This window comes from Numida meleagris, chromosome 5 (genome assembly GCF_002078875.1).
Source record: "Numida meleagris isolate 19003 breed g44 Domestic line chromosome 5, NumMel1.0, whole genome shotgun sequence".
In the NCBI taxonomy this organism is placed as follows: domain Eukaryota; kingdom Metazoa; phylum Chordata; class Aves; order Galliformes; family Numididae; genus Numida; species Numida meleagris.
The window spans coordinates 67981450-68007788 of record NC_034413.1 but is presented as its reverse complement, the minus strand read 5'-3'; the positions used below and the strand labels follow the sequence as shown (position 1 = coordinate 68007788).

The 26339-nt window shown below is 42.2% G+C and overlaps 1 protein-coding gene across 19 annotated transcripts in view; it reads left to right on the top strand.

Annotated features, from left to right (window-relative positions):
- GTDC1 (glycosyltransferase like domain containing 1) overlaps positions 55-26339 on the top strand; it is a 166875-nt gene continuing 140590 nt past the window's right edge. For 5 of the 19 annotated variants that reach the window (XM_021399434.1, XM_021399436.1, XM_021399427.1 and 2 more), the window contains exons 1-2: positions 140-221; positions 9229-9348. Coding sequence is in view for 1 of the 19 variants with exons in the window: in XM_021399435.1 (XP_021255110.1) it covers positions 7619-7638; positions 9229-9348 (140 nt within the window). In the remaining 18 variants the exon portion in view is untranslated. Of the gene's footprint in view, positions 222-754; positions 7639-9125; positions 9197-9228; positions 9349-21655; positions 21822-26339 lie in introns of those variants that run through there. The other 14 variants (XM_021399420.1, XM_021399422.1, XM_021399421.1 and 11 more) reach the window with 11 other exon arrangements.

Genomic DNA, 26339 nt, shown 5'->3' with positions numbered 1-26339 from the left:
GCCGGCCCAGCCCCTCCGCTCCGCGGCTATGGCGACGGCCGGGCCCGGGGCGCGCGGCCCGCCGCGGAAGGAGGAAGGAGGGGGCCCGGCTGGCGGCAGGGGGAGGCTGGCTCTCCTGCGTGCCGAGGGGAGGGAGGGGCCGGGACGCCGGCGCGTCGGTGCCGACGGTCTCCAGGCGGGAGTGAGGAGGAGGAGGAGGAGGTGAGCTCCCTCTGGGTGGGGTAAGGAGCGGGGCCGCCCGAGCGAGGCAGGAGGGAGGGAAGGGGTCAGCGCGGAGCGGCGGGGCGGGCGCTCGGCCCGGCGCCTGGGGGAGGCCGGGAGGAGAGCCGGCTGCCGGCTGCAGGGGGAGGGGGGGGAGCCCGGCCCCGGAGCGCACGCTGCGGAGGGGAGGGAGCAGAGGGCAGCCGAGCCGCCCGGACAGCGCCCGGCATGGCTCCGGCACCTGCGGCGCGGGACGCGCCGTGCGGGCACCGCTCGGCCGCCGCCCGCCGCCCCCTAAGATGGCTACGGGGCCTCCGCGGAGGGGAAAGCGCTCCGGGGCCCGGCGCGGCCCGACGGGGACGGGGCAATCTCAAGCGGGCGGCCCCGCCGGCTGCCAGAGCTGGGTGCCGCTCCACGGCGGCCTAACATGGCTGCCCGCGCCTGGCAGGCCGCGGCCCGGAGGCCCTGCCCGCAGCCTCGGGAGGCCTCGCCAGGGCCGCCCCCGGGGCTCGGGGAGCTGCAGGCCACGAGGGCTCGGGGCACGGGGCTGCGGGGCGCCAGTGGGGGGCCAGGCCCTCAGGGCTGCGTGAGCCCCGGGTGCAGCCACCCCCACGTCTGTAAGCATTTACAGTGCAGAGTGTGTGTTATTTCCTAAACACGGTCACGGTTTTCTCTTAAAAAATACAACAGGAGGCAAGCGTTGGTTTATCATAAGCCTTTTATGAGTCAGTCTGCTGAATTTGAACCCCAAGTGTCCCCTTAACACCATTAAAACATTAATATGTAAAAGTAGTTACACTGGTAAGATGTCAGGAAAAAGCCATAACCCTTGCGGTGACCTAGTGTCGCGCTTCCCAGAAAAAAAGGCATAAAACTCAACTTCACCGAAACGTGGAGGTTTTAGGATTTTTAAAAAAAATTCTTTTAGGCTTACAGGTGTCGTGTGACAGAACACCTCACAGCAGAGGAGCTGCCTACCCGTGCTTTGCGAGCGAATCCCAACTTTAGGAAAGTGTGTCTGGGATGAATGAGACTTGGCAGGTCTGTGCACATCTTTTAACACATGACTGTGTGATGAGCGGAGTAGCAGGCTGCAGGGAAGAAGCCACTGGAGGTGCAAATTTACACACTTTTTGTAAGGAGCAGGGGCAGAGTTTGAAGGAGCAGCAGCTCCTGGAGGGGAAGCTTACTTTGTGGTGGGATTTGCTGGGCCTTGAGAATTAGATGTGCATTACCATGATTCAGAGATGAGCACAATAGTCAGGTAAAGATGAGTAGTGGATTTTAGTGTGGCTTATAACAATGGTTTGGCATAATTAAATAGAGCTATTTTATTGGACTCTATTAACCTGGTTAACCTTAAATCTTAACCATGACAGGGTTTTCATGTAAAGAGCCTCCATACAAAGTACAGTATTGAATTTTAATTGGAGCTTTCAAGACCTACTGTAGAGTGTATTCTTCTTGCTTCATCATTTATTTTTTTTACCTTTCCTGAGAAGGTTTTTCACTATACCTGAGAAGTCTAGGCACATGCACTGGAAGAATACTTTCCAACATAAATTTAACAGCTATGAGTCCAGATCAGATAAGTCAGTTGAGGACAGTTGTGGGTTTTTTTTTTTTCTTCAAATTACTATCTTTATTTATTTATTTTTACAGTAGTGGTTTTTATTTGTATGCTTACCTCGTACAAAAAGGCAAGGATCATTTTCACAGCTGCAATACCTCAGTCTTTACAAACTTTCTGAACAATTTGTCGTTTTAATTTTTAACCAGCCAGTAGAAAGAAGCAGTGGAACCTAGGCAACAACCCCACCATCCAGTCCAGCTCAAGACATGGGTGCTTTACTCATACAGGACAAAATCCTTCTCTCTGCACATAAATACACAATATGAGTTGTAACAGAGTGATAGTGCTAGGATTATTGTCAGTTATCTTGCCTAGAGTGGCGCAGTGAAGCCCTGAGAAGGAAGAACAGCCCCAATTGTAGGCAACAGGTTATTCCTGTCCTAATGTGACACCGGTGAACATCTCTTAAAAGCAGTGTCTTAGGGAAGCGTTGGGAAGGTGCGAGCTGAGTAGGAAGGATAAATAGTCACATCAAAATGGCAGAGAGGAAAATAGTAGAAATAGAAATAAGGGGTGAGGTAGCATTTAAGCAGGGACCAGGAGCTAAACCTGACACAAAGCTGAGTTCAGCCTGCTTGCAAGTCAATGCTCTCTGCAGGTGCTGCTGTGGCCGTGTGAACTGGCACGCTGAGAATGTGCCCAGAGCCAAGGCTTTGCCCCCCAGTTAACAGTGCTGTTAATTAACCCTCGCTGCTTGCTTTACATTAGGATCATTACCAAATAGAACTGGTACTGTTGCTGTAGTCACGCTCAGAGCTTCCAGAGTACCTAAGTTACAGCTGAAACTTGTCAGTTATGCTGCAAAGTCACTTAGACTCCAATGTAAAAGTTATATAACTTCCTTAATGTTGTTCTTAAAACCAAAATACAGACGTATTTCAAAGATCTGTTTGGCTGTAGGCCCATTTTAGAGTGGACGGTAAAAGTAAGAAAATATCCTCAAACAATCCTGCTCAATAAAATATGAGAATATGAAAACAAAAAGTTCCTGGTTTAGCTTTTTATAAATGCTTTCTGCACCCTGATGCTCCTGTCTGTGATGTTGCCTGTAGCTAGAAGAAGAGCCAAATAAAGGGAGTTTTTTAGAGCCTCTGACACTGTCTACACCATGGACTTCTGTTATTTTATATATTTGATCCCTGGCCAAAATGCTGCACTGAGAAATTCCAGGTAGGCATTTCTACCATCAAAACGGCACGTTACTTTGTTTGTGTCAGGGCTCCTGGAGCATGGGCAAAAGCGAAAGGTGAGCTGTAAGCTGTGGTCACGCCAGGCTCTTCCTGATGGAGAGATGACTTCAGCAGTGCTTGCTGTATTGAAATTCCTTACTGTTTCTGTGTCCAGCTGGAATCTAACTTATCTAAGGAAGAAAAAAAAAAGAAGAATTATAAACTGCATTGTTTGGCTTCACCAGATCAGAATATGTTTATACAATACAGTGCTACATAGTCCAGATTGGGATTTCCATCGAGATAAGGCATTTCTGTTGCAGCAGTTGGTGAGCAAATACTTAGTGTGGAATATCCCCTTGTATCAGCTCTTTCAGTTGTAAAGAGGAAATCTTGTTCAAAGATTTGAGTTCTCATCTGGTTAAATAATTGAGTTAAAAAAATGCTGTTTCTGCGTAAATTGGATCCTGGATTGGATGTGTTCAAAAGAAAATCGTGTCTTAAATGCAAACATGTATTCCTAAGTGAAGAGAGTTGTATGTTATTGTAAGAAAATACACTGAGGATACATTCTAAGGTTAGACTTGAGTGATAATGGTGTAAGTAACGGGACAGTAATGTTTGGTCTCTTGAGTGCTTCTGCGTACTGCTGGTCATGAGACAGTAGCCGTTGTGTAGTGAGGATAGTAACAAAACCAAAGGAAATTAATTGAAAACTTGAAAGGAGCGAGTGTCTGATTCGTTTTGGTCTGGTTGTATAGCTTCGTATTGCTAGCTAACAGAAAAAAAAGAGTCTAAGTGGAGAAGAGACTATATATTGAAGGTTCTTGGGAAGACACGCAGCAGCCTTCTGTGTTTCAGGAGCGCGTTCTGTACCGTTGTTGTTTTTTCTGTGTGTGTATGTGAGACGCGTCCTCTCCTAAGTTTGTGAAGCAGGGAAATCATCTTGATCGCTGGTGGCAGGATTGTTAACGGGCGCTGCCGAGAGCCCGCAGCCATCACTAAGCGGTGCAGTTAGCGGTGCAGTGCAGCGCCTGGGTGCTGCGAGGGCACGCGGCCCCGTGTGAATTTCCTTCGGAACAGATTCCGATCAAAGCGTGTCTTACAGGTACACCTTGGCTGTCCGTATTGCTGCACGGCAGATGTGAGGGTAAAAATAAAACGTGCGAAGCACCAGACAGAGAGTATGAAATTGAGGTCTGAGAGCCACATCTTCAAGCAGCCTGTTATTCTAAATGCTGGGCTGTAGCTGTATGGTGGCGTGTATGTATGTTTTATTGCTGATCCGTGGTATTTCCTGTAGGCAAGTAATCCGAGCTCAATTTATAAATGACAATAGGGAAGCCAGTGCTTTGGATTGATGATCTTTTGAGTATGAGTAGCTCTTTTGATGTCCAAATGAGAACTGGAGAAATATCTAAAATTAACAATGGAATATGTGAAATTAAGGATGAAATGCAGACCTTGGAGGAGAATGGGCAGGGCCGGGCATTGAATGTGGTTTGCTGTGCTCCCAAGAGTTGTTATTTCCTAGAGTGAAGATGCAGAAGAGCACAAACAGCTGAGGCTTCTAAATCCCAAATTAACGCTATGTAAGAAACTTTGATTTAGATATGTGTGCATGTATACATGCAGTCAAATATATGTGTGAGATTTAATGTAGATGTGATTAGCAGTTCTATACTGGGGGGCAGAAGAGAACCAACTCTTAAATTCATGCCCAACTAGTTGGATTCAGATTTAATACATTGCAGGCTTTTATTCCTCTTGGGAATGGAAGATTTACTGAATTGATGCTCCATGATGGGCATTACTCACAGTGGCAGGATTCGGTGGTGAAGTGTGTTGGAATGAAGGATGAAGATCTCACTGTTGCTCTTCGTTATTTTTCTCAATCTGAAAAGACAAAGGGAAGCCTTTCTTTTGGAGAACTGAGACTTGTGGTTCCTATTCATTAAACCCATGTAATAGAAACAGAACTGTTCTGAAGTCTTTACGTGGAAGAACTTGCAGAATATTGCAAAGCTTTGTACATATGTGCAAGAATAAATGTGTATGAACACTAAAAATTTGGAGTGATCAGGTAAAACAGTGGTGGTATGTGGCTAGTGGCAGAATATCTGGGAGAAAGAAAATGCAGATAGCTTGATTTCTAGGACCAGGTCTTAAAAAAAACATTATGCTCTTCCTATGCTGAGATTTCTCAGTTGAAACTTCTGCCATTTACCATGTCTGTGTGTTGGATTGCGGTTTTAACAGTAAATTTCTGCTTAAAACCTTGTGTCATGTGAGATAAAGTCGAGTTCTCCAAATAAACAGTGTCATCTTTGTGTTGGCTGTGGAGAATAATTTCTTCTCCTGATCTTACTTAATGGAAACTCTTACAGAAAATACGCTTTTGTTATCATTCAGTCATTTCTTTTTGGTTGTGATTTAAATGTAGAGGCAGGATTTATGGAAATGACTGTAGGGTAGCATTGGCCTAATTAGTCATTATTTCTGGCAAGGCATAAAAAATTGGTCTTTCTTGCGCCTAAAACCAATAGTGCGCTTTGTATTTAATCTTTCGGCCTTTTGTAAAACAAATGATTGTGCTAAGGAGTGCAAAAGATGCACATTTAAAGTCCTTAGAATACTATTTGGCATGCTGTTCCAGGGAATCATTTAGGTTTTTTAGTTGAGAGTTACATTTATTGAAGTAGGCTCTGTCTCCCTGGGAAACCATATATTTGTATATATATTTTTTTAAACTGTTTTTTTTTCTTAAAAAAAAAGTAGCAGTAACTAAACTGGAATTTGCAGTAGCAGTTTTGGAATCAACCGTGGGTTTTGTATGAATGCCTGTTCAAGGGCTAAGTAGGAAACACGGCGGTGCTTTATAAAAGTCCTAACAGCTACTGCAAGGTTTTGCAGAGAGTTCTCGTGTTATCCGTGTGATGTGTTGGCTGTTGGGCTGAGTTCTGGCTCTTCCAGGCTGTGGGCTTTTTGGCCTTGCTCAGACAAATTGCCAGTAATGGGCATTTCACCCCAAAGTGACCCAGGTGCCTTAGAGAATTCCACCACCTTCTGCACTCCTGTGCGTGTGGAACGCTTCACTAATCGGGCTTACGAGGGGAGCATTAGTGCAGGAAAGGCTGCAAACCTGCCTTAATAAATAGAAAACAAAAATTGACGTGGGCATGTGACACGACCGCTTCTCCCTGCCTCCTTTCATTGTGGGAACATGGCTGCTCTACCCCTGATGTCCCAGAGTACCACCAGGCATTGCCAGAGCATAGAGCTCCTTCATATGTTCCCTTTCATGAGTCTGTTTCGTGATTAAACTTTGAAAACTCACAGCCCCCAACGTGCATCTGCAGTTCCGTGGTAGCTGTGACATTCCTTCCCTCTGCATGCTGTGAACTTCATTCTATAGTAAGATGATTATATTGTCCTTTTAAGTTGGCTGTCAGCAGAGAATAGGGAAGCTGCACTTAAGAGCATCTGTATGCAATCTTTGCGACAAGCAGGACCCTCTGGAAAGCTGTTACCGTTGGGGCAGAACTAATCATTCCATGTGAAATTATATAAGGAGAATTAGCTCTGACTCTACCTCATTTCCTTTCATACTGCTGTGAAAATAAGCTTGGAAACGTCAAACCTTCCTCCTTATTTCTCCGTCCAAGTGCTTTATTAAGCACTCCTTTTTGTAGCGCTCGTTCCTCGTAGACGCTCTAAACAAAAATGATGACATCTGTTTCTAGTTCCTGATGGGATAGGTTTCCACCTCAGGACGGAGTCCCAGGTTTGGCTGCCTCTGCCTTCCCTCTGCTCTGACTTTATTTCCTCAGGCGATCCGTCAGAGCGCTTCATATTGAAGGTAACGTGCTTGACGTGATAGAACATTGTCAATCACAGGCCGCCTTGGTGATTTAGGATAAAGAGATATCAAAAGCCTGCATGGAGCTCCGAGGAGCAGTAAAATCACCTGCTGCTTTGCCTGGCAGGGGCCCGTGCTCGTACAGCCCTCACGTTTAGGAAAGCAAACCCAGATCTCAGGAGGTCAGCCTTGTGCTGAATGCGCACGGTGCCCACGAACGCGTTCTGACATCTTCACCTTCCCCGGGCTTAGCACTGAAGGTTTCTGTAACCCCTCCACAACCTAATCCGTTGTTTAGCTCTCCCTGGAGGTAACGTATTTCTTCTAGGACCTGTTCGTATTTTTTGTCCTAATCATTTAAGCTTCTTGTGTGTTCCCTGCCCCGGATATTGCGATGGGATATGATCATAATTTTTGTAACTGCTCTTAACCTATTTTGAAGCCCGTGCCCTATTTCTTTCGTTGTCTCTTTTTTTTTTTTTCTGTACTAAGCAAGATTATTTCCCTTTAACTTTCCCTGATTGCTTAGCTTTTCTTTGGAGTTCTTCCAGTTTCCTATACCTTTGTATTCAGATCTGAACTTAGGTCAGCCAGTCAGTATGTGTGTGATGTTACCATCTTTTGTATAGGACACTCCTGCCAATAAAGATTGAAATGAAATTTTCATATTTCACATTTAATAGAGGATTAAACCTCCAGGCTTGGTGATGTGGCTTTGTCACTTAATCCTGCTTTGTTCCTTCTCTGCTTCCCAGAATGCTTGCAGCTCTTCCCAGGTAACTATAAAGTTTTGCAAGTTTATTGTTCATCATCTAAGCAAAAAATTAAAATATTAAATCATCCTACACTGGAAATGCTGTCTTTTGGAATTCATCTTCACAGCAAACTTTTGTTAGTCCTTCCCAGTCTGTGCCCATTTTCCTTCACAACTGGAATGTTTTTGGGTGCTTAGCATTTCTCATTAAGAGCAAAGACTTTAAATTATTTAATGGAGAGACAAAGGGGGGAAAAAAAACCAACCCTTGCATCCTGTACCTTGGTACAAACCTGCTGGTTGAACATGGAATCATGGAGTGGCTGAGGTGTAATTAATTGGATAAGTATATATGTGCATGCTTGTGTGCCTGATTACCTTGTGATGTATCCGTAGTCTTTATGACTATTAGATAAACATTAAACAAAGGCAATCTGTGATCAAACACATCTAAATATTTGAGGTTAGTGTTATTTTGTGAATCATGTAGAGCAGGGAGGAGGAAAGTGACAAAGTTATCTCTGTACTTCAAAACCTTTAATTTTTTTCTTGTTACTTGGAACATAATCTGCAGGCATTTTCCTTTCATGCTAGTGTTGTAGCACACCTGATGTGATCAGAAGCCCTTTGTGCATTTAAGTTTCTAAAACCTAACGAATGGAGAGATTCTGCTGGTGACTCAGAAAGTATCGTGGACGATGGCTTATGGTTGAGGCAGATGTGATGGCAACCTTTGTGCCCAGGAAGGCTGCAGGAGGGTCTGCAGCTGTCTGCAGGGTTGCTGGGCTTCCAGAAGCAGAAGTGATGCAGATGAGCCATGGCCTTCGAGGCTTTGCAGTGCTTCTGCTTAGGTTGTAAAGCTCTTCCTCACGAGGCCCACAGGAAGCCCTTCTGTAGAGCAGCCAAATTGGCTTCGTTATTAAATACTTATTTTCTGGCTCCCCGATGGTAACTCTTCTCTGTGGTGGCAGGTCTTCAAAGAAGAGCCTCTGTGACAGCCTCTGTGTTCTGTCTGGCTGGGTGTGTGGCCTTACCACCAAACTCTGCATATGATTTCTGGCTTGGAGGCTGTGATGGGAGACAGAGAACAGTTTCTACAGGATTGTTCAACTTTTTTCCTTAAATTGAGGTCTCTTGTGCTAAAAATACGGGGCTTCTAGCTTGAGAGCTCCCTTAGCATATAGGCTAGTGTTATAGACCAAAAAAAAAAAAAAAAAAAAAAAAAAAAAAAAAAAAAGAAAAAGCTGAAGAACATAAGCTAGAGTAACGTATTAAAAATAATTAAAAAAAAACCTTGCCATCAGACAAACTAATTTTTTTTTATTTTTTACGTTATCCTCTCCTTTGCCAACTGCGTTCTTGCGTAGTCAGTTTCTTCTCAGTGCTCAATGCAGCTGCATTGATTTCTGGGCTGTGTAAGATCCTGCCCGCTCCCCTCTGGGCTGTTAGGAAGTTGTGCCTGTTTCCACCGCACCAAGCAGTACCCACATGTCTGCTTTCTGATCTCAGGACTCGTGCTCCCGTTTGGGCTCCCAGCGCTTTGCCTCTGCTGCTGCATCCCTCTCCCGAAGGCCGTGCAGGTGAGATGTGTTTGCTCTTCTCTCCCTTGCAGGAAAGCTCCTCTGACCTGTTCTGCAGCATGGAGGGAGAAGGCAAGCGTTCCCCCTTCCCCTGCTCCAACTGTGGGCTATCTGAAGGGACTGCACTTACATGGCAAGCTGCCCGCAGAAAGGTACGCTCTGATTTCATCAGAAGCATGTGCTTGAGAAATGCAAAGGTACTGTAAGTTCAGTAATATGTTCTGCAGAAGCAGCAGCCTGTAAGTAATATAGTGAAAGAGGAACTGGATGAAACATGAAGACAACTTCCAAATGAGAAAAGCACGTGGTTTGCATTATTTCCTTCTTGCTTGGTTTTTATGTTGGTGTCATCGTAATACAAATGAATGTGCTTTTTCCCTCAAAGTACTGTTTAAAATTTGATTACCTGCATATTTGTGTTGTTCAGTGTTTAGAGATATTTGAAGAGTTTTGTTCTTTATCAGCTAGCTGAATGCTTCAGTTCCGTGTTCAGCTGGAAGTTGATTGGTAGCTTTTATTGCAGACTATCCTGAAAGAAAGTCTTAAACATTATGTATGTTTTAGTACTGCATTTGTAAATGTGAACTTTGAAGATGTAGTTATTAAGCTCTGTTCAAGGTGCAAAATCTGTCCTGTTTTCTAGCATTAATTATGAAAGTCTCAGTTCCGTTTGAAGGTAGGGCACTTTATTTGCAAGTAGCTGTTAAAATAAATTGCCAGTACAAGAGGACATTCTACTAATAAGCAGGGGATGCCTGGCGTTGGCTCTGCTAAAGGAGAGAATTTAATTCATCCATCATCAGGGATGACGTTTCTTAGCAACACAAAGTATTTTCACCCGGGGTGCTTTCACAAACTTTCACATTTTTCTTCAGATACAGTTTGGTAATGTTTTATATGACCTGAAGTTCGTCCATCTGTCCTGAAGCTCCCAATACTATTCTATTTCCTCCAACGATCAAATGATCTGATACACTTTTTTTTCCTTCAGCTTAATGATACACAAGTTGACTAGAGGATCATTTCGCATGTCACGTTTTCCAAAGGGTTCTGGGAAATTATTTCCTTCTCTGTATAGCAAAGCTAAAAGTTATTGAAAATATGTTATAGTTTCATAATAAAACAGATACAAAAAATATTGGCTTGGGAGCTAACTAAATGCTTTCTGATAGCCATAGCCTCAAGGGGGATACTTAGATCGTTTGTAATAAAGGGCCATCTTGGATATCTTTTGGTGAATTGACTAGTATTCTGTTTAGATCATAATTTAGGAAAAAACTGGCTTGATACACAATGTTAGGTTATCAAATTGTTTGGGTGTAAGAATTGCCTTAATGTATGGCCAGGATTTTTGGTGTTTATTCTTGTGATGTGTTCTGTGTGAGCTCAGAGGAAGCTGTTGGTTCGTTACGACTCCTACCTTTCTCTCTTTGTTACCATTTGTTTAAAAAACTGATCAGATCAGCGTACTTACAGAGTTTTTGGGTTGACTTGGCTTGCAGAAGGAACATCATCAGATGTCTAACGAGTGGTACTCAGTGCTGGGAACAAGCATCTTACAGTTGTTTTGCTTTGAAAAATAACATGTTTTTGATTTTTTTGTTGAACTGCTGTGAAAACATCAACAATTCTGGTATCTGCTAAGCTCCTGCCTATATCTTGCTTTGAAAGGAAAGGTTTTAGTGGTTATAGGGTGACAGCTTTATTGACGATGCGCTTGCAGAGTTTTGTGATGAGTTAACTATTGCTCAGGTTAATTCACAAATAGGTTGTACAGAAACTCTTTTAAATAGTGGCAAAAGAGATCTACAGAAATACTGATTTGATTCTTTGTGGTTAGCTAATGTCAATGTAGCTCATGTTAATGTCAGCTGCGTTTTACTGAGCTTTCATATACCCATGTAGAGTCTTTGTACATGTGGAGACGCATGTATATCTGAAAAAATGGATGGATAGAAGTACTGTTAGGAGTACTGTTTTATAAAGGTTTTTTCAGCAGTGTTTTAGAGTGTATGTATTGTTAACACACAGAGGGAATATTCAGGGAGTGCTGAGAGCTGCCAGCAAAACCCATGCTCACTCTGTAATTTATTAGGATAGGTTTCTATAAGGATAATGACCTCACACAAATGAACTCGCTAGTAATTCCTGTGAGATTTCAAGCTAAATGGCTCTGGGTTTCTAGTTGGTGTTTCTAGTTCTGAGAGTTTTAATCATACATCCAAACTTGGACATCTTGTTTAAGATCTTTGATACTCAAGGTGTTGCAGTGCAGGTGTTTTTTACCGTGGTATTTGTGTCCAACATGTTGCAAGACCTCCAGGTGTTTCCTCGTCTCCTCTGGAGAGTCACCAGATTCCAATCACAAAAGCTTCTATTGCTGTCCTACAGGAAGCAGCATCTGAAGAAAGAAGGAAAGAAAGAAAAGCTTAGCTAGCACAAGGGACTTCAGTCTTAATGTATCAAATGTCAGCTCTTTGAATGCTGCAGCAAAGCAGTCTGAGACTGCCTTACCTGTAAGTTTGAGCCTTGACAGCCTGCAGAAAGGTCAGGTCTCCACCTGTTCCTTCTTCTGCAAGCTTTGTTTGATAAGCCATCTACACTTCCACCTCTGCCTTGGCCTTCTGATCTGAGCTTGATCTGAGAAGCTCTGGAATCAGCAGCAGATTCTCCTTAACTCTGGGCTCTGTGTAGAAAATTCGTGTTCCCAGGAGTAGGTCAGTGTTGCAGCCCTGATGGCTCATCTGGGTAGCTGCACTGTGAGCTGTCATACATGTTTGCTGCAGGCCTGTGTTTGCATTGCAGTAAATGATTGCAGTTCTGTTCATGCTGAAGACCCACATTTGCATCTCTGCATGTTCTATTTTGCCTTGCAAGGCCGTGTGTCTAAAGTTAGACCTCAAAGCTTATAATGTGTTTTGCAGGAAATATGTCTTAAAAAATTTGAATTGTGAAATCCCATTATAATTGGGGCTATAGTCTTCTAACCATAAGACCAATGTTGGAATTTACAGAATCTGACAGGGGAGAAAGGCTGCAAGAGGAGAGTGTATAGAACCTGTTTAATGAGGAACTGACCCCTCAAGATACTCTCCTGAAATTAGTCCGAAAGTCCTGCTTCTAACTTGTTCAAGACACTAGGAACTAAAGCCATTTAGTACAAGCTGGCATTCTCCAGTCTTGGGTACCAGAACAGTTTAATTTTTGGAGGAGGCTTTGGGCTAGAGAATTGAAGAATTCTGTAGAATCCATAAGCAAAATGCAGCTACCTGCTGTAGAGTGTTAGAAGCAGACCTGGTCGACATGCATCAATCCAAGACTGAGAAGAGAAGGGAGTGCTCCCTTTCCTTGTTTTATATAGCAGAATGGTTATTTAGAATAAGGCAATAATAAGGTGTGTAAGAATGCGGTGCTGAAGACAAATTTTACTGCTAAATGTTACGTGTAGAGCACAGCCTCAGCCACTGCGTTCTGTCCTTACTGCTGCAGCAGGGGCTTTTCCCTGTATTCTATGCAATTTCTCATGGTTAAGTATAAAGACGCAAAGAACTGATGGAAATAATCTTTTTGAAGGTAGTGAAAGGGCTGGAGTAGGTCTAATAACTGGATAGGGAGAACTTGTAATGAGGAACACACACTGGTGTCAGAACTGTTGTGAATTTTCCCAGACTACTTTTCATCTTCACCCATCCATGATTCGAATAAAGAGCATTCACTGGATGGCCTGCAGCACAATACAAACTGTACTTTGCCAGCTCTTGGTTAAAGCGATGAACATATTACTTGAGTTTTAGGAAAGACCATTTGAAAATGTACTATCTTTAGAATAAAGTCTTGAAGTTAGAAGAATAAGTGGTGTTTTTACTGTTGTTGCATCTTTTTGTGCTCGTGTGTGTGCCAAGAGTGACGTGATCAGAGTTGTCACCGGGAACATTTAGTTTTTCATGCAAAGTATTTTGGGGCAGCTCTTGTTCGGAAGAACATGTGACGAAATATAAAAGAACTGAGAAATTACCACTGATGTAAAAAGGTCATACACAATTGTTTGGATGCCATTTCTGCAGTTAGTCTCTGCGAAAATGGCAGAGGTGAGTCCGAATTTGGAAGGCTGGAGCATGTCTCGGGGTCGTAGCTTGGCCTTGGGGTTCTCATCGTTTCACATAGCTGTGTCCTTTGAGAGTCTGATGAGCTGAATTTTGTCCTAGTAGTGCCTGGGCAGTCAGGAATGAGAAGTCCGATGTCTTCCACTACCCAGTCATTCTGCTAAGCGTTGTGTTTGCATGTAACTTGTCCTGCATGAGAGTTTGTGTGAAAGCAGATGGATTATGGCTCCATTCAGTCTATGCCTGATACACAACACTCATGCATGTTTTTGTGTTGTCAGCAAAAATTAGGAATTCTCTCAATTACTGAGGTGTGCTATCTAGTACATCAAAGTGTTATGGAGTATCACCACTTTATTTGCTGTATTACTTTTAATTTCCCGTTTTGTGTGTGCACAACTTTGAAGATTTTAATATGAAATTAGCATACATGCTGTGTGGCTGCTAATATAGAATCTGGGATTTACCCTGCCCTTACGGTGCCTGTCAGTGGAGTGTCAGGTAGCATCATGAGTTCTTAATGGCATTTGAATGCAAGACAACTGCGACCCACACCTCTCCCTCTCTCTCTGTATGTGTGTTTTTCAGTATTGCTATTTTGTCATGAAGACTGGTGTAACAAACTAATTAGACTAAATACTTCATAGAAACTTCATGGGCTCAGTTGCTGCGCTACAAGTTCTTGGTCCAGCTGTCATGTTCTTGAAGAGAATTACCAGTCTTGAGGGGAAAATGACAGTCTTTCTCCATGGGACAGTTAGTGTAACTGTGGTTTGTGGTACAAAGTAAACACCACTTAGCAGTTAGGCAGCTGGCACTCAGTACCTCCATTTTCCCATCCATACTGTGTGCTCTGGTGCTTTCTGTGTTCTGGGCAGGCTACAGGGAAGCTTGTTTGATGGACTTGCAAGCACAATGCTTTGAGAATGAGAACGATGACTGAGCATTGGGTGACTTACATCTGATCCAATAAGCAAGCCTTCCATCATCAGTTAGTTTCAGAAAGCAGCTATTGATAAATAGAGCATTCTGAAGACTATGATGGAATCTCAGTTACACAAACAAAAACCAAGAATGTGTGTAGTTCTGTACTCCATGTTCATGAGCTCTGTTTTAAATGAAACCCTGACCTTTGAAGAGCCCTTTCTTCTGTAGTGAGGAATAGACTGATCTGTTTCTCCTGCAGCAGGAAGGGCAAGGGGAAATTTGTTTGATCATATTTTTTCCAGCACCACTATCACAGGGAATGATAGGGCCAGTTGCTGAGATTGTAAAGGACTGCCTGGCCCCAGGCATCTTTAACTATGTGCAAAGACTCATTCTGCTTAAGCCAAAAATTACGAAATGCACAAGTTTAGACTGAAAATTGATTCAGGTCAGGAAAAACTGGATCCTTCCCACTGACTTTAAATGGGTAACTAGAGACTTCCATGTGATGGTTCATATAAATCTAAGTGAGTGGACATTGGATTACACATTCATCATTGTGATTTTCACTTTGATTGCTTAGCATGTGTAAGCATTTGGCAGTATTGTATTTAACTGCTAGGATAATGTTAGCGTGGTACATTCTGAATCTATACTTTATTTATTTTATTATAGTTGTCTAAATCTCTACAAGTTGAACAGTTTGAGACAAGATGATGATCAAGAGCACGGGTGTTCTGCATAGGGAATTTGCTTTTTTTTTTGTTTTAATCTGGTGATCTAGTTACCCAGAAATAAAGTATGTTTCTTTTACTGCAATGAGTGTATTTAAAGTCTATTCTTAATTCAATGTAAATCTATTTAAAAGACCTTATGTTAAATAATGTAAATGCTTTCTTCTGAAGTAAACTACTGTGCTAGCTCTGTTGTGTAACTTCAGTTTAAGCCAATTTTCAATTTACACGTGTATTTGTTCTGTAATCTGTTGTGTACAAAGAATTAAATGCGTCCAGTCTTAAACACTGAAATAATATCATTACATTCCTGGAGATGGTTCTTGGTTTGGATTCTGGGGTGTGGGACTTTGGGCTGTTCACTGTTGTTACAGAGGTTGAATGCTCTGCTAACAATGCTTTCTCAATGAAAGCCTCAGTATTTGCTTACAGCATCAAAATGAGGGGCAGAATAATTGGTTTTAATTGATTTAATTGCTGTTAAGATCCTCTGAAGGGATCCTGTGTTATGGTCAGATGGGCAGCGGTCACTTCACAAGTGGAAGATCTAGAGAAACACTATGAATGAGCTGTGGTTGAGTATTCAGTAGTTTACTGTAGAAGTTGCAAAGCTTAAATGTAGGTAGGAGTTTGAAAACGTATCTTGGTGGGCCAGCCCTGCTGTCTTTGCCTGCTGTAGTTCCTGAATGGATCAGAAGATCTGGGATAAACACATATGGAGAGAGTATATGGGCTGTGATATTGCACATCGATGTAATGGTAACGTCTGGATGGGTGCTGATGCTGATCAGGGTTATGAAGTTAGTGTTAGTTACCTGCTCAACCCCAGCGCTTTTCTTTACCATCAGCGTTCAGTGACCACGAGGAAGTGATGGGATTCACAGTGTAGCATGGAATAATTGCCATGGCCACCTCTACATTGATGCAGCTCATACAGCCATCCCTATTGCTTGTCTCTGTCGCTTCACTCTGGTTTTGCCCTTCTGTGGGATCTGGATCTGTGCTTGATTTAAAGCCAGTAAAATCCTATCAGAGTGTCTGTTAGTGTTGAAAGTCTCTAATGACTCCCGATATATACATATATTTTTTTGTCAAAATAGCACAGGAAGCGAGATCTGAAATCTTACTGTGTTTTTTTTTTTTTTTTTGAGAGGAAAAAAAAATGCACATACTTTCATCTTTAGTGGCAATTGTAAATGAGATCCTCAAAGATAAACACTGAGGGACGTGCTCCTTAGGTTGTCCACAGTGTATTTGGTCAAGAAAGGAAGCAATTTAAGGAATGTGACGTGCGGTTTGTGAGGCAGAAGAAAAGCTTCCGTATGCCTAATACATTGGAAAACATTTGTTCCAGAGCATGTCTTCCGTGTGCCAGATTTGCCCTGTAGTGTTATTAAGGTCAGTATCCGTGTAGGTTGGCTCATGCATATTGAGCGTGGTGCCTGAGGTCAGCTTTGTCTTGTAAATGGAACTTCAAGGAGTGTTTGGTCTGGTCCTGTTGAAAGGCATCTATGTGTGTTGTTTGTTTAGAAACTTATTTACTCCTGCTTTCCCCAGACTTGCCTTCAGTTCCTGAATACAAAACAACAGCTGTCAATGAAACTCGGTGTCCTGCTTAACGAGTAGAGTGTGTGGAAGTAATGCTTGTGTGTACACACATACTCAATGGCTGGTTCTCCTTTAAGTGAGCTGGTATCAATTTTGAGGTAAACATTTTCCGTTGGAGATGTTGGAACAGATTTCTCTATTCTTTGCTGAACCTTGGTGTGAAAAAATGTGTTGTCAATTTTGCGAGAGCAATGACTGTGTTGTGTTGCCAATTGAGGAGTACTAGAGAGTCTGTGATTTGGAGAGGGTTTATCAAAATGTGGTCACACAATATGTGAGCTCAGCTTTGGGATCCAGTTCCCGTCTCCCTGTGTTTCTTCGAACACGCTGACTTGAATCTTCACTACCTGAGAGATCTCTGTGCTTCATCACTTGTTGGCGTGTCCATCACAAATCAGCATTTTTCTGTGTTACTGCTTGACAGCTTTGTTGTTAATCCTTCAGAAGTACCGTGCTGCTGGGTGGGATGTTTGCTGGAGTGAAGGAGAGGGGAGCAGGTTGGTTGGGAAGCCGCTTCTCCTCTTCAGCGCAATGAAACAAGTTAATTCTTGGTGGTTGCTACATTCCTCTCAGTTAGGCTACCAGCTGTAGTGATGCCCTATCAACCTGTTGAGGAGGTTACTCTTTAAATACTGTTTGGCTGTCCTGGAATGATGTATGTTTTGTGCTTGAACCTCAGGAATTGTGAGTCAGTAGTAGCGAACCGCAGGCTATCAAGTGTGGTGCTTTTGCTTACAAGTAGGATCAGATGTTACCAAGTGGCTTTAAGGATGCTGCCTAAAAGTTACAGCTCGTGATTTACAAAGATAATAAAGAGTATGTAAGTAGTGTTCCTTATGTGTCATACTACTTTGAAATTAGATTTGTTATAGGTACATCATGACTGGCAGCCCTGCAGCTCAGAGGGACTGATGCCTGGAAGTGAACGTCTCCCAGACAAGCTCAACGTGATCAGTGGTGAAACTGGAAGTGATTCATTGCTTACCTGAGAAAACCCCACGCTTGTGTGAGGTGATCAGTGGAAAAAGAAGAGCATCATTAGAAGTGAAGGTGCAAATACCTCCACTGCTCTGTTAAAACTTTCAACTGCTGCAGACTGAATCTTGGTAAATAGTTGCATGGAAAGGCAGAGATCACACGGTTGTAGCATTTTAAAGGTATTTTCCAAAAGTTTTTGTCCACGCTGAAGTCATTTCAGTCCACGTGTCTTCGCCTTAGAGTTCACGTGCTCAGCAGTGTGTAAGTGATGCTCAAGCTGTGAGTTTTACAGGGTTTCTAATACCCTGCTGGAGGGTGGGGCTGCTGTTATTATTTTTTAAACTTTATGACCATTTTGTATAATGCTGTTCCTGTCATCCTTTTGGCCATGAATCAGCAAAGCGTTTCTGTGCACGCTTTAATTGAAGCGTGGAGTTGTCTCGCTGTGCAAATGTTGAAGTCAGTGAGACTATTAATTAAAATTAAGTATCCGCATAAGTGCTTATTCTAAAAATAAGTTGCTTCATAACAGCTTTGGGCCATATTGAGGAGGAGGGGTTATTCTCTCAAACTTTGAAAATAGGTATATAATTCTCTCTGAATTGCACCGTGATACAACTTCACAGCGATAGCAGAGGACAGAATGTTCCTGGAGTGTGGTATAAGCTGTCTGGCTTCTAAGATGTCACCTAAGCTGCTTTTATAAAAATAGAGAATGGAACTGTTACAGTTTTTGTATTGCACAGGGGGTGGCATAAATGAAAACTTCAGGAAAACTTCCTCCTTTTACTGCTGCTGTAGCGGAAGCACACAAGCTAGATTCCTATAAAACAGTCAATTCATCATCTTGCTTACTGTATGCCTGGCTGCAAATCCATTTTTCTTCCATTGAGTAAAGCCTCGAACCATTTAGTTAAAGTCAGTACTTCTCAGTGTGAGACTTCCCAGCTAGTTGTGGTGTGTCATTTATATTTTCTATCTGTAGTCAAAGGCGTTACAAGTGTTTCAAGGGAATACTGAGCCGTGCTTTTTCTTTTATGTATGAGGCAGTTTACAATACAAATTTACTGTACAATTGGTGTTACAAAATTATCTGGCTTATTAATTCTCATAGCACCTTGGTGAAATACCGAACTTCTGTCTGCTAAATCTGTTTCTTTACCTTTAAACTTTTCTCTTTTTTTTTTTTTTTTGAGATTTCTTTGCAAAGCAGACCACTTGGTACAGGCCTGAGTACTCCTCAGCTCTGATGAAAGCAGAAATTAATAGAGGAGGGAAGAAATCACTGGAAGCACAGAAAGGAGCATGTGTGTCAAGCTGGTTTGTGCTGTCAGCTTTCTTACTGCACCGTGGCTGTCTCTTCTTGTTGCATTGATTTTTGAGATTGTTCACACATGTCTTTTTGCAGGTGTGTCTGTGTAGATCTATATATAAAAAGCACTGACCACGATTTTATGCAAAAAATGATATTAAGGGACTCTAATTTACATGGTGTGAGCTGGGAAGGAACGTTTGCTGGAGCTCATACAGTGTAAGACGTCAGATCCAGAGGTAGAAAGCAGGTGTTTTGTGAGCAGTGCAGTGTGTGCTGGTATCCCCAGGCTGTTGTTTTTTACAGCTACACTTCTTAGTATTAATCACTATCATTATTATTTTATTAGTGGTAGAAATTAAGCCTCAAATAGCATAGGAGTAAGTTCCAGATTCTTGCTGAAAATCACACGTGGCTTCTAACAACGAAGCTCAGAAGATTCTTACTTTACATCGCTAATTAATATCTTTGGAGGAGGAAGGGAGCTTGCCTTTGCTTAGAGTCAGCGCTAAAAGTTTCTGTAAAGCATTGTCAAATGAGCACAAAGCCGAATTTATGTTGTTTGGGGAAAAAAAGACCAATGTTGCCGTTTTTACCATTCGCATGTCAGTTGCTTTTTATTGCTTTTTAAATTTGATTTCATTGTGGTGTAGCGAGCTTTTCAATAAACGGAGTGGTTTCGTTTATATAACACTAGAATTATTGTTAATGCCCAGTTTCATACTGCGAATTACGTATGTAATATTGTGTCCGGTGGGATCCTGTATCACAGAATTTGCATAGTTATAGTTCTTGTGACATCGTATCTCAAACAAAGAACCTAGGGATCTGATACAATATCAGTAAAACTGTCTCATAGGTATGATTCAAACAGTTTTATTAGCAACATATGGGGTATGAAGGAGCCACAGAGGGTAGTTTTGAGTGTAAGGGTGCTGGCCTATCTTTTTCAGCGTGTAATTATATCAGTCCTCTTCTATGGCATTATTTGTTGCTGCCCTGGGATTGCTGAAAAATAACTACTAATATGGTGACACAAAGGATCAGAATAAATTATAATTGTTGACTTTACAAGAAATTCAGTGGCGAAAAGGCTTACTGTCCTAAGCTCCGATGTCGTTTCTGTTTCAGCTTCATCGCTACGCCTCATCTGCAGAACAATATCTTTTTGAAAATCTTTGCATTTTCTGTCAATCTTATTGTCTTGTAGTGGAAGCCTCTGTGATCTGAATGATACAAGGCAGGAGGAACACGCTCTGGCTGCATTTTAGTTTTTAATCTGAAACTAGGATTAGTTTCAGATTAGGATTAACAAAAACTGCATTTTGTTAATCGACGTTAGGATATTGGGAACTTGTTACCCGAATGGGACACATTATAATTAGTCATCTTCAGGCTCAGGTTTCATCATTGGAAGCTCTCTGGCAAATTTATTGCTTTTGAGAACTTTAAGTTCTTTTGTGAAGACGGAACTTCACTGTTTTGCCATTTTGAGAAATAAGTAGGAACACATCATCTAACTTGGCAATCAAGGAGTGAACAGACACCAGCTTTTAGGAGCATAAGCATCCTTCTCTTCTGATCTTTGCATCTCATGCAGCTAGTCCTCTGTCTCCAAGGCAGCCTTCCTCAGGGTGAAATGGTCACTTTGGCACGTTTCATAACAAGTCGGCTCTTTCCCTTAGATATCGTTCAGCGTAAGTGTGTAATGTTTTAATGTATTTGTTTCACCTTTGTAATGTAATTTTGCTCTTTGCACACTTTATTACAGTGTTTTCTCCTTTCCCGTTTCAGTTTTTTGTTTGGGATAGAAACTTCACACTCACTTTGCTAAAGATGCTAAAGGATTGATTTCTGAAATTAACCATGAAAGTAAAAAACTAATATAAACAGATCTGGACACCACATTGTAGGGAGTTTAGAGGTCTGTCTCAGGAACCTCTAGAACCACTCATGTTAATTGTTGCATATCTTGTAAATGTGCTTATTTCAGAGTACTGGAAGACTTCCAAAGAGTTCTAATATTAAAAAGATGTTGCAGTGGATTTAGCCCAGGACAAAAGAAAGGTTAATGTGGACTTCTGTCACTGAAGGCTTAAAAGCTAAAAAAAATAAATAAATATAATTACTGTGTGTCACTATGGTTTTGTGATAGAAGGCTTGTGAGACAAATCTGCTGTATTTTTTAATAGGACTGTGTGTCTGGCCTGTATTGTGATACTTGAACTCCTTTTAAAATTATTTTTTAAAGGCATAAAATCATTACAGCATAATATTTGTGTGTGAAAACTTGGATTATATGGAAATGACAGCTCTATTTTAAGTGCAACTTCTAATGGGATGAAAAAGACCTACAACAAGTGTGTCTCCAACGTGCCTGTAGCCCAGTAACAGTTAAGCAGCAGTTCTGTTGGTGATACAGTTTTTGCTGCTGCGTTTTTCAGTTGATGTGAAGGATAATTATTCACATAGTTCAGTCATCGAAATACATTAAAACTGTAGTTGGTACAGAAAACTGAGGTTGGGAAACCCTGGCCTTGATCAAATAAATGCTTAGCAAAGTAACCTATCTACTCTTGATGATCAGTGGGCATAGGTGATTATGGACTCATGTCTTTTGCATTTGGCTCAAGCGTGGTCTTTTCTGTAGACATTACTCAATGTAGGAAAGTTTTTAGAATAAATGTGTTTGGTAGTATTTGGGTTAAGCTTCTTAGTCTAAAACAGTTTGGAAGTTAGACTAGATGAGCTCATGCTCTGATTTTTTATTTTTATTTTTCCCTTACACTTCATTCAGACGTAAGAACACCATTACAATTGGGAAAATTGCACTTTGTCATCTGTCGATTGGATTGAAGCAGAACAGAGATCGCCACTGAGATCCATAGAGGAGATCCCCAGCCTGCTTTGTAGAAGGCACGTAAAGCAGCACAGCCTGGTACTGCTCCCCATTTTGAATGTAGGTAACAACACTTCTCTAGAATACTATGTGTTTCTTAGTGGCCAAAAATGAAAGCGTGTAATTCCCTGTTGTTCAGACAGAAAACATCAGACCTTGGAGCTGAGTGTCTCACCACCATAGTTCTCTGTAGAGCTGGGGTCCTGGGCACTGCATTGTCTCCTTGTAGGCCGCTGTATCCATGCGGAGTTATCCCCAGTCCCAGAGCAAACCCATTAGTTCAGCTTCATCCTGCATCATTGAACTGCTTTCTGCATCTCCACGTAACATCTGTTTGAGCAGGCAGAGGAGGCTGGAGTCAGGAGTTTGGTGTGTGCTGCATCGAGACTGCCTTTCTTCACCTCTCCTGGCTGAGTGTTGGTGTGGTGGCACTCATGGGCCCTAAAGGTTGCTTTTGTGCTCTGCACAACTGTGGACAGCTCCTGGTGTTCAGTAGATGTTTTTCCCTCTGCTTGCCCCAGAAGTGAGTATGACACAGTTCATACCGTGCTTCAACGTGTGCTAAGTCTAATAACGTTATAGGTTTGGGGAATCAAAGGAATTTTTCCTTGAAGGCAAGATTAGGAACGTGCTTACTGACTTCTCTTTTTATCCTTCTAAATCAAAACCCGGGCTCACACGGTTGCAACAGAGGTGGGAAATGTTAAGATTGTGAACGAGATGTGTCTGTTAACAATTGTACTGTGCTTGTAATTCAAGTAGAGCAGCTTCGTACGGCAGCATGTAGGTGACAGGCCTGAGAGACTGGTGGGCCTACAACGAAGTAGGAAGAGTGACCAAAATGCTAATCCTCACCCTTGGAAAAGGAAAATATCAAAATATGTGGAATTCCACTGGTCAAACCAGTGGTTCTGAACTAACTGTCAAAAGCGAATAGAGACTGCCGTGAGGGAGAGACTGGATCTCACACTTTTGGTGGGGAAGTTTAGTTGTCCTCATGCTGAGACTTAATAAATACGGTTGGACCTCCAAGTGTAAAAGACATTTATTTGTGCATTAGAAACAGAATTTTAAGGCAGGGGAAACCCTCAAGTCTCTCTAAGGCATCTAAACCAGCTGGGATTGCTTCTCTTAAGGGTGAGTTTATGCTTCGTCTCTACAGCTTCTGTGCACGTAGGAGTGCCCGAAGCCCGGTTTGTTTGAGGAAATAAGGCGCTGTGATCACTGTGTATGTCAGTGCCCTTCCTTCTGCCTTCCCCTTTCTTTTCCAATAACTTCTAAACTCATCAGGCAACATGAACTAAATTTGACAGAAAGGTAACGAGCTTAAAGGTTTTAAGTTCCTATGTGTTAAATTAAAATACGGGGTCAAATAATGAAAAAAGACTGTTACAGGCAACAACGAGGGAAGGGCTGCGGTGTAAGCTCTTACAAGGCAGCAGAGAATTCAAGTATTTCTTAGATCACGTTGCTTATATTGACACGCATTTCTTCTCGTGTTCTAAATGATTTGCTGATTCAGAGCTCCAAGGCATCAGAACTGTTCTGGACCTGTAATCTTGTGTTGCATAGCGTTATCTGGAGGTCTCCATGACATGGAGGTTGTTCAGACTTTTGCAGTTTGTTTATTCTAATGAAGTTTTTATTGGCTTGTTTGATTCTTGTAGAACTCTTTTCCTTTTCCTCCTGCGTTTTCTCATCTCCTTATAGTTGTTATTTTTGTTCTCAGCCAGTAGATCTTTAAGGAAATTTTTATATTTAAACTCTCATTAGAGTCTTGTGAAGAAGTGCTTTTTCAATTGCTTTTTGTTGTAAAGATTTGGTTTTATTTCATCAGTCTTCACTCAGTTTCTTCAATAAATTAAAGCAACAAGGAACAGAAAAGGAATATTGTAAAACTATCACTTGAGTAGTCAAATGCTTTCGGAAGTTTTAAAAATGTCTGTGAATTGTATAAGGAAAGCTGTTTTTTTTATTATAAGGTTTTGTGATGTGATCTAATAGTATGTCATTCTGAGTGTGAGGTCGGAAAATCTTGCCTAGTTTGGCTGTTTGCACTGGCAACCAGTTACCCTGTGAGATAGCAAAGGCAAAGAGCAAAAAGTTGTTGACAAAGCAGAGCTTTGAAAAGCCAGGTTCCTCAACAGCGCATTTCACTTCAGGTGTTGCTGAAGGGAGGAAAGCTTTCATCCAGTGCTGCATGCTATGCAGTTTGAAGGTGGTCTTTTACCTGCCATCCACGGTGCATGTGGAAGTGTCATGCCCATAGCTGCGATGTGTAGGAGCATCTCTTCAAGTCAGATGATGCACACGAGGTGGAGGAAAGTAACTGTAGACAGGAATCATAACTTATTACAGGAAATAGGGGCTTTTGATTATTCATGGGAAATCCAGTGTCGTGGAGTAATACATATGTATTTATATGCTTGTTATGAATTAGTTTATGATTAATTCTTTATTTTCTAGATTTACCATATTGCAGATGTAATTAAATATAGCTACTGCAGTAAACAGAAAGCTCCAGATCATTCCTTCCTCACGCAGTGCTTACGACCATCAAGATGCTTTCCAAATGGACAGTTCCACCACGCAGTTTCTCTCCTCTGTTTTGTGCTGTCTTGATTCTCTTTGCTCCTCTTTTTGGTCCCTTTTTACCTGTAATGCTTGTGTGCGGCTTAGCAAGTTTGCAGATGTTTGGGACAGCGATAGCAGGTCCTGTCCTTGTCTGAAAACTGCTTTGACTGCATTGGTTGGCTTCTCAGCAGAGGCAGCATTCAGCTGGCATTTCTGCCAATGGAGGCATTCCTGGGTGACCCAGAGCTGATACCAGCTTGTCCCCTCTTCTGTGCATCCCCTGCATTTTGAGGGTCCCAGGAGAGAAGTCAACCCTGTTACAAACTGCAAATGAATGAAAGTCAGCACTTGATGTGATGGAGGAAAACAGTTCACATAAGGATTATACCTTATTTTTTACTATAGGCTATACAAATTGTCTATCTTACAAAGGCAGAACTGTGGTTAATATTACATGAAATACAGGGTAGGATTTTCAAAAGCTTTTAACAGTCTTTGATGCTGAACTGCCATCTTCCGAAAGGATGCAGACGTTTGGATACTCAAGTCCCGTCGCAAGTCCGTGAGATTTCAGCCTTCTCCTTCTGAGAATGCAGCTCCAAATAACTTAGGTATTTTTCCTACAGTACTTCCATCGTGCTTGATTTCATATGGCATGAACCACAGGGGAGGGACCTGCATGGGGATCCTACCAGCAGAGCGCAGCGAGCTGACGGCAGACCCGTGTTTGTTGGGGTGGCTGCGGAGCCGGCTACCTGTGGAGAGTGCAGACAACCAGCACCACTTGCACAGATGATAAACTTCCATTTTTTTCCCCTCATTTATTTGTACCAGGCGTGTACTGGGTAGGTAAGCACAACCTGCCCATCTGTAACTTGTTTCAAGCTTCAGCGTGCAGCTAAGTGGCTCCATAGATGTTAGCGATTTCCATATGTAGACTTTGCTGTGCATGTGTCACTGTTAGGAGTACAATAAAATTCAGGGTTCATCTCAACTCTTGGTTCCTCGGCTGCTGCACCGTGGCAGAAGTCAAGATAAGTTTGCAAGCCCTTCCCATCACACTTGCAGAGCATTCAGCTGACCCCCTGTGCCCTTTGGAAGAGCAGTGGGACCAAACAGGGCTGCAGGACTGCAGGGTGCTGCTGTGTACTGTATGCAGTGCACTGTTTGAAGCCAATTCCTTCTGACTTTGCACAGTTTTCTCATGTGGTCCTTTATCCTTTTCAGGAAGGATTTTCAGCTATGTTTTAAATTGAATGCATTTTGGATTTGACAAGGAGGGCACTTTTCAAGAATTAAAGCCTAATGGAAGACTAGCTGATGAAGTAAGAATTTTTTAGATTATTGGAGGCTTGCAAATGATAAAGCATAATTTAAAACCAGGAAAAGCTCCAAAGTGTTCTTCTTTTAGGGTGTTATTTGCTAGATGCTTGCTTTTTTTTTTTCTGAATTATTAAAATGTAGCTCTTTGCAATCTGTGGAATGTGTCTCAGTGCAAACGAAACGATATCCTGTGCTTAAATGGTGGCAGTAATGAGTACAAAGTCTCGAATCATGTGGTTGCTGCCCTGAAAATATTTCAGAGACTGCAGCTAGAGCCCCTTCGAGCACTTCCATCTGCATACCTGTAATTCACGTAATCTATAAAAGGACTTTACCACACACTTGCAAAGCGTATATCGAAAGCGTGTGTATCAAATGTCACGCTGCACTTTGGGTTGGAAGTGGCTGAGGTGTGGGGGGAGATTGCTTTACTTTTTTCAGAGAGGTGTGGCATGGGCTTTTCCCATGCAGAAGAAAAAGCGCTTGTAGAACGTGAACCAGTGCTTTATATGTACTCACACATGTTTATACATAGACTAATATGTTCTTTTTCTGTTTTTTCCTGACAACTTGAATTTGAATATTACCTACTGGAAATTTCACACAGTTCTGGTAAATAGTTAATAATTATTTCGAGGTGATTTCCAGCACATAAGCTCATTAACTCACTGTTTCAGCGCACTTT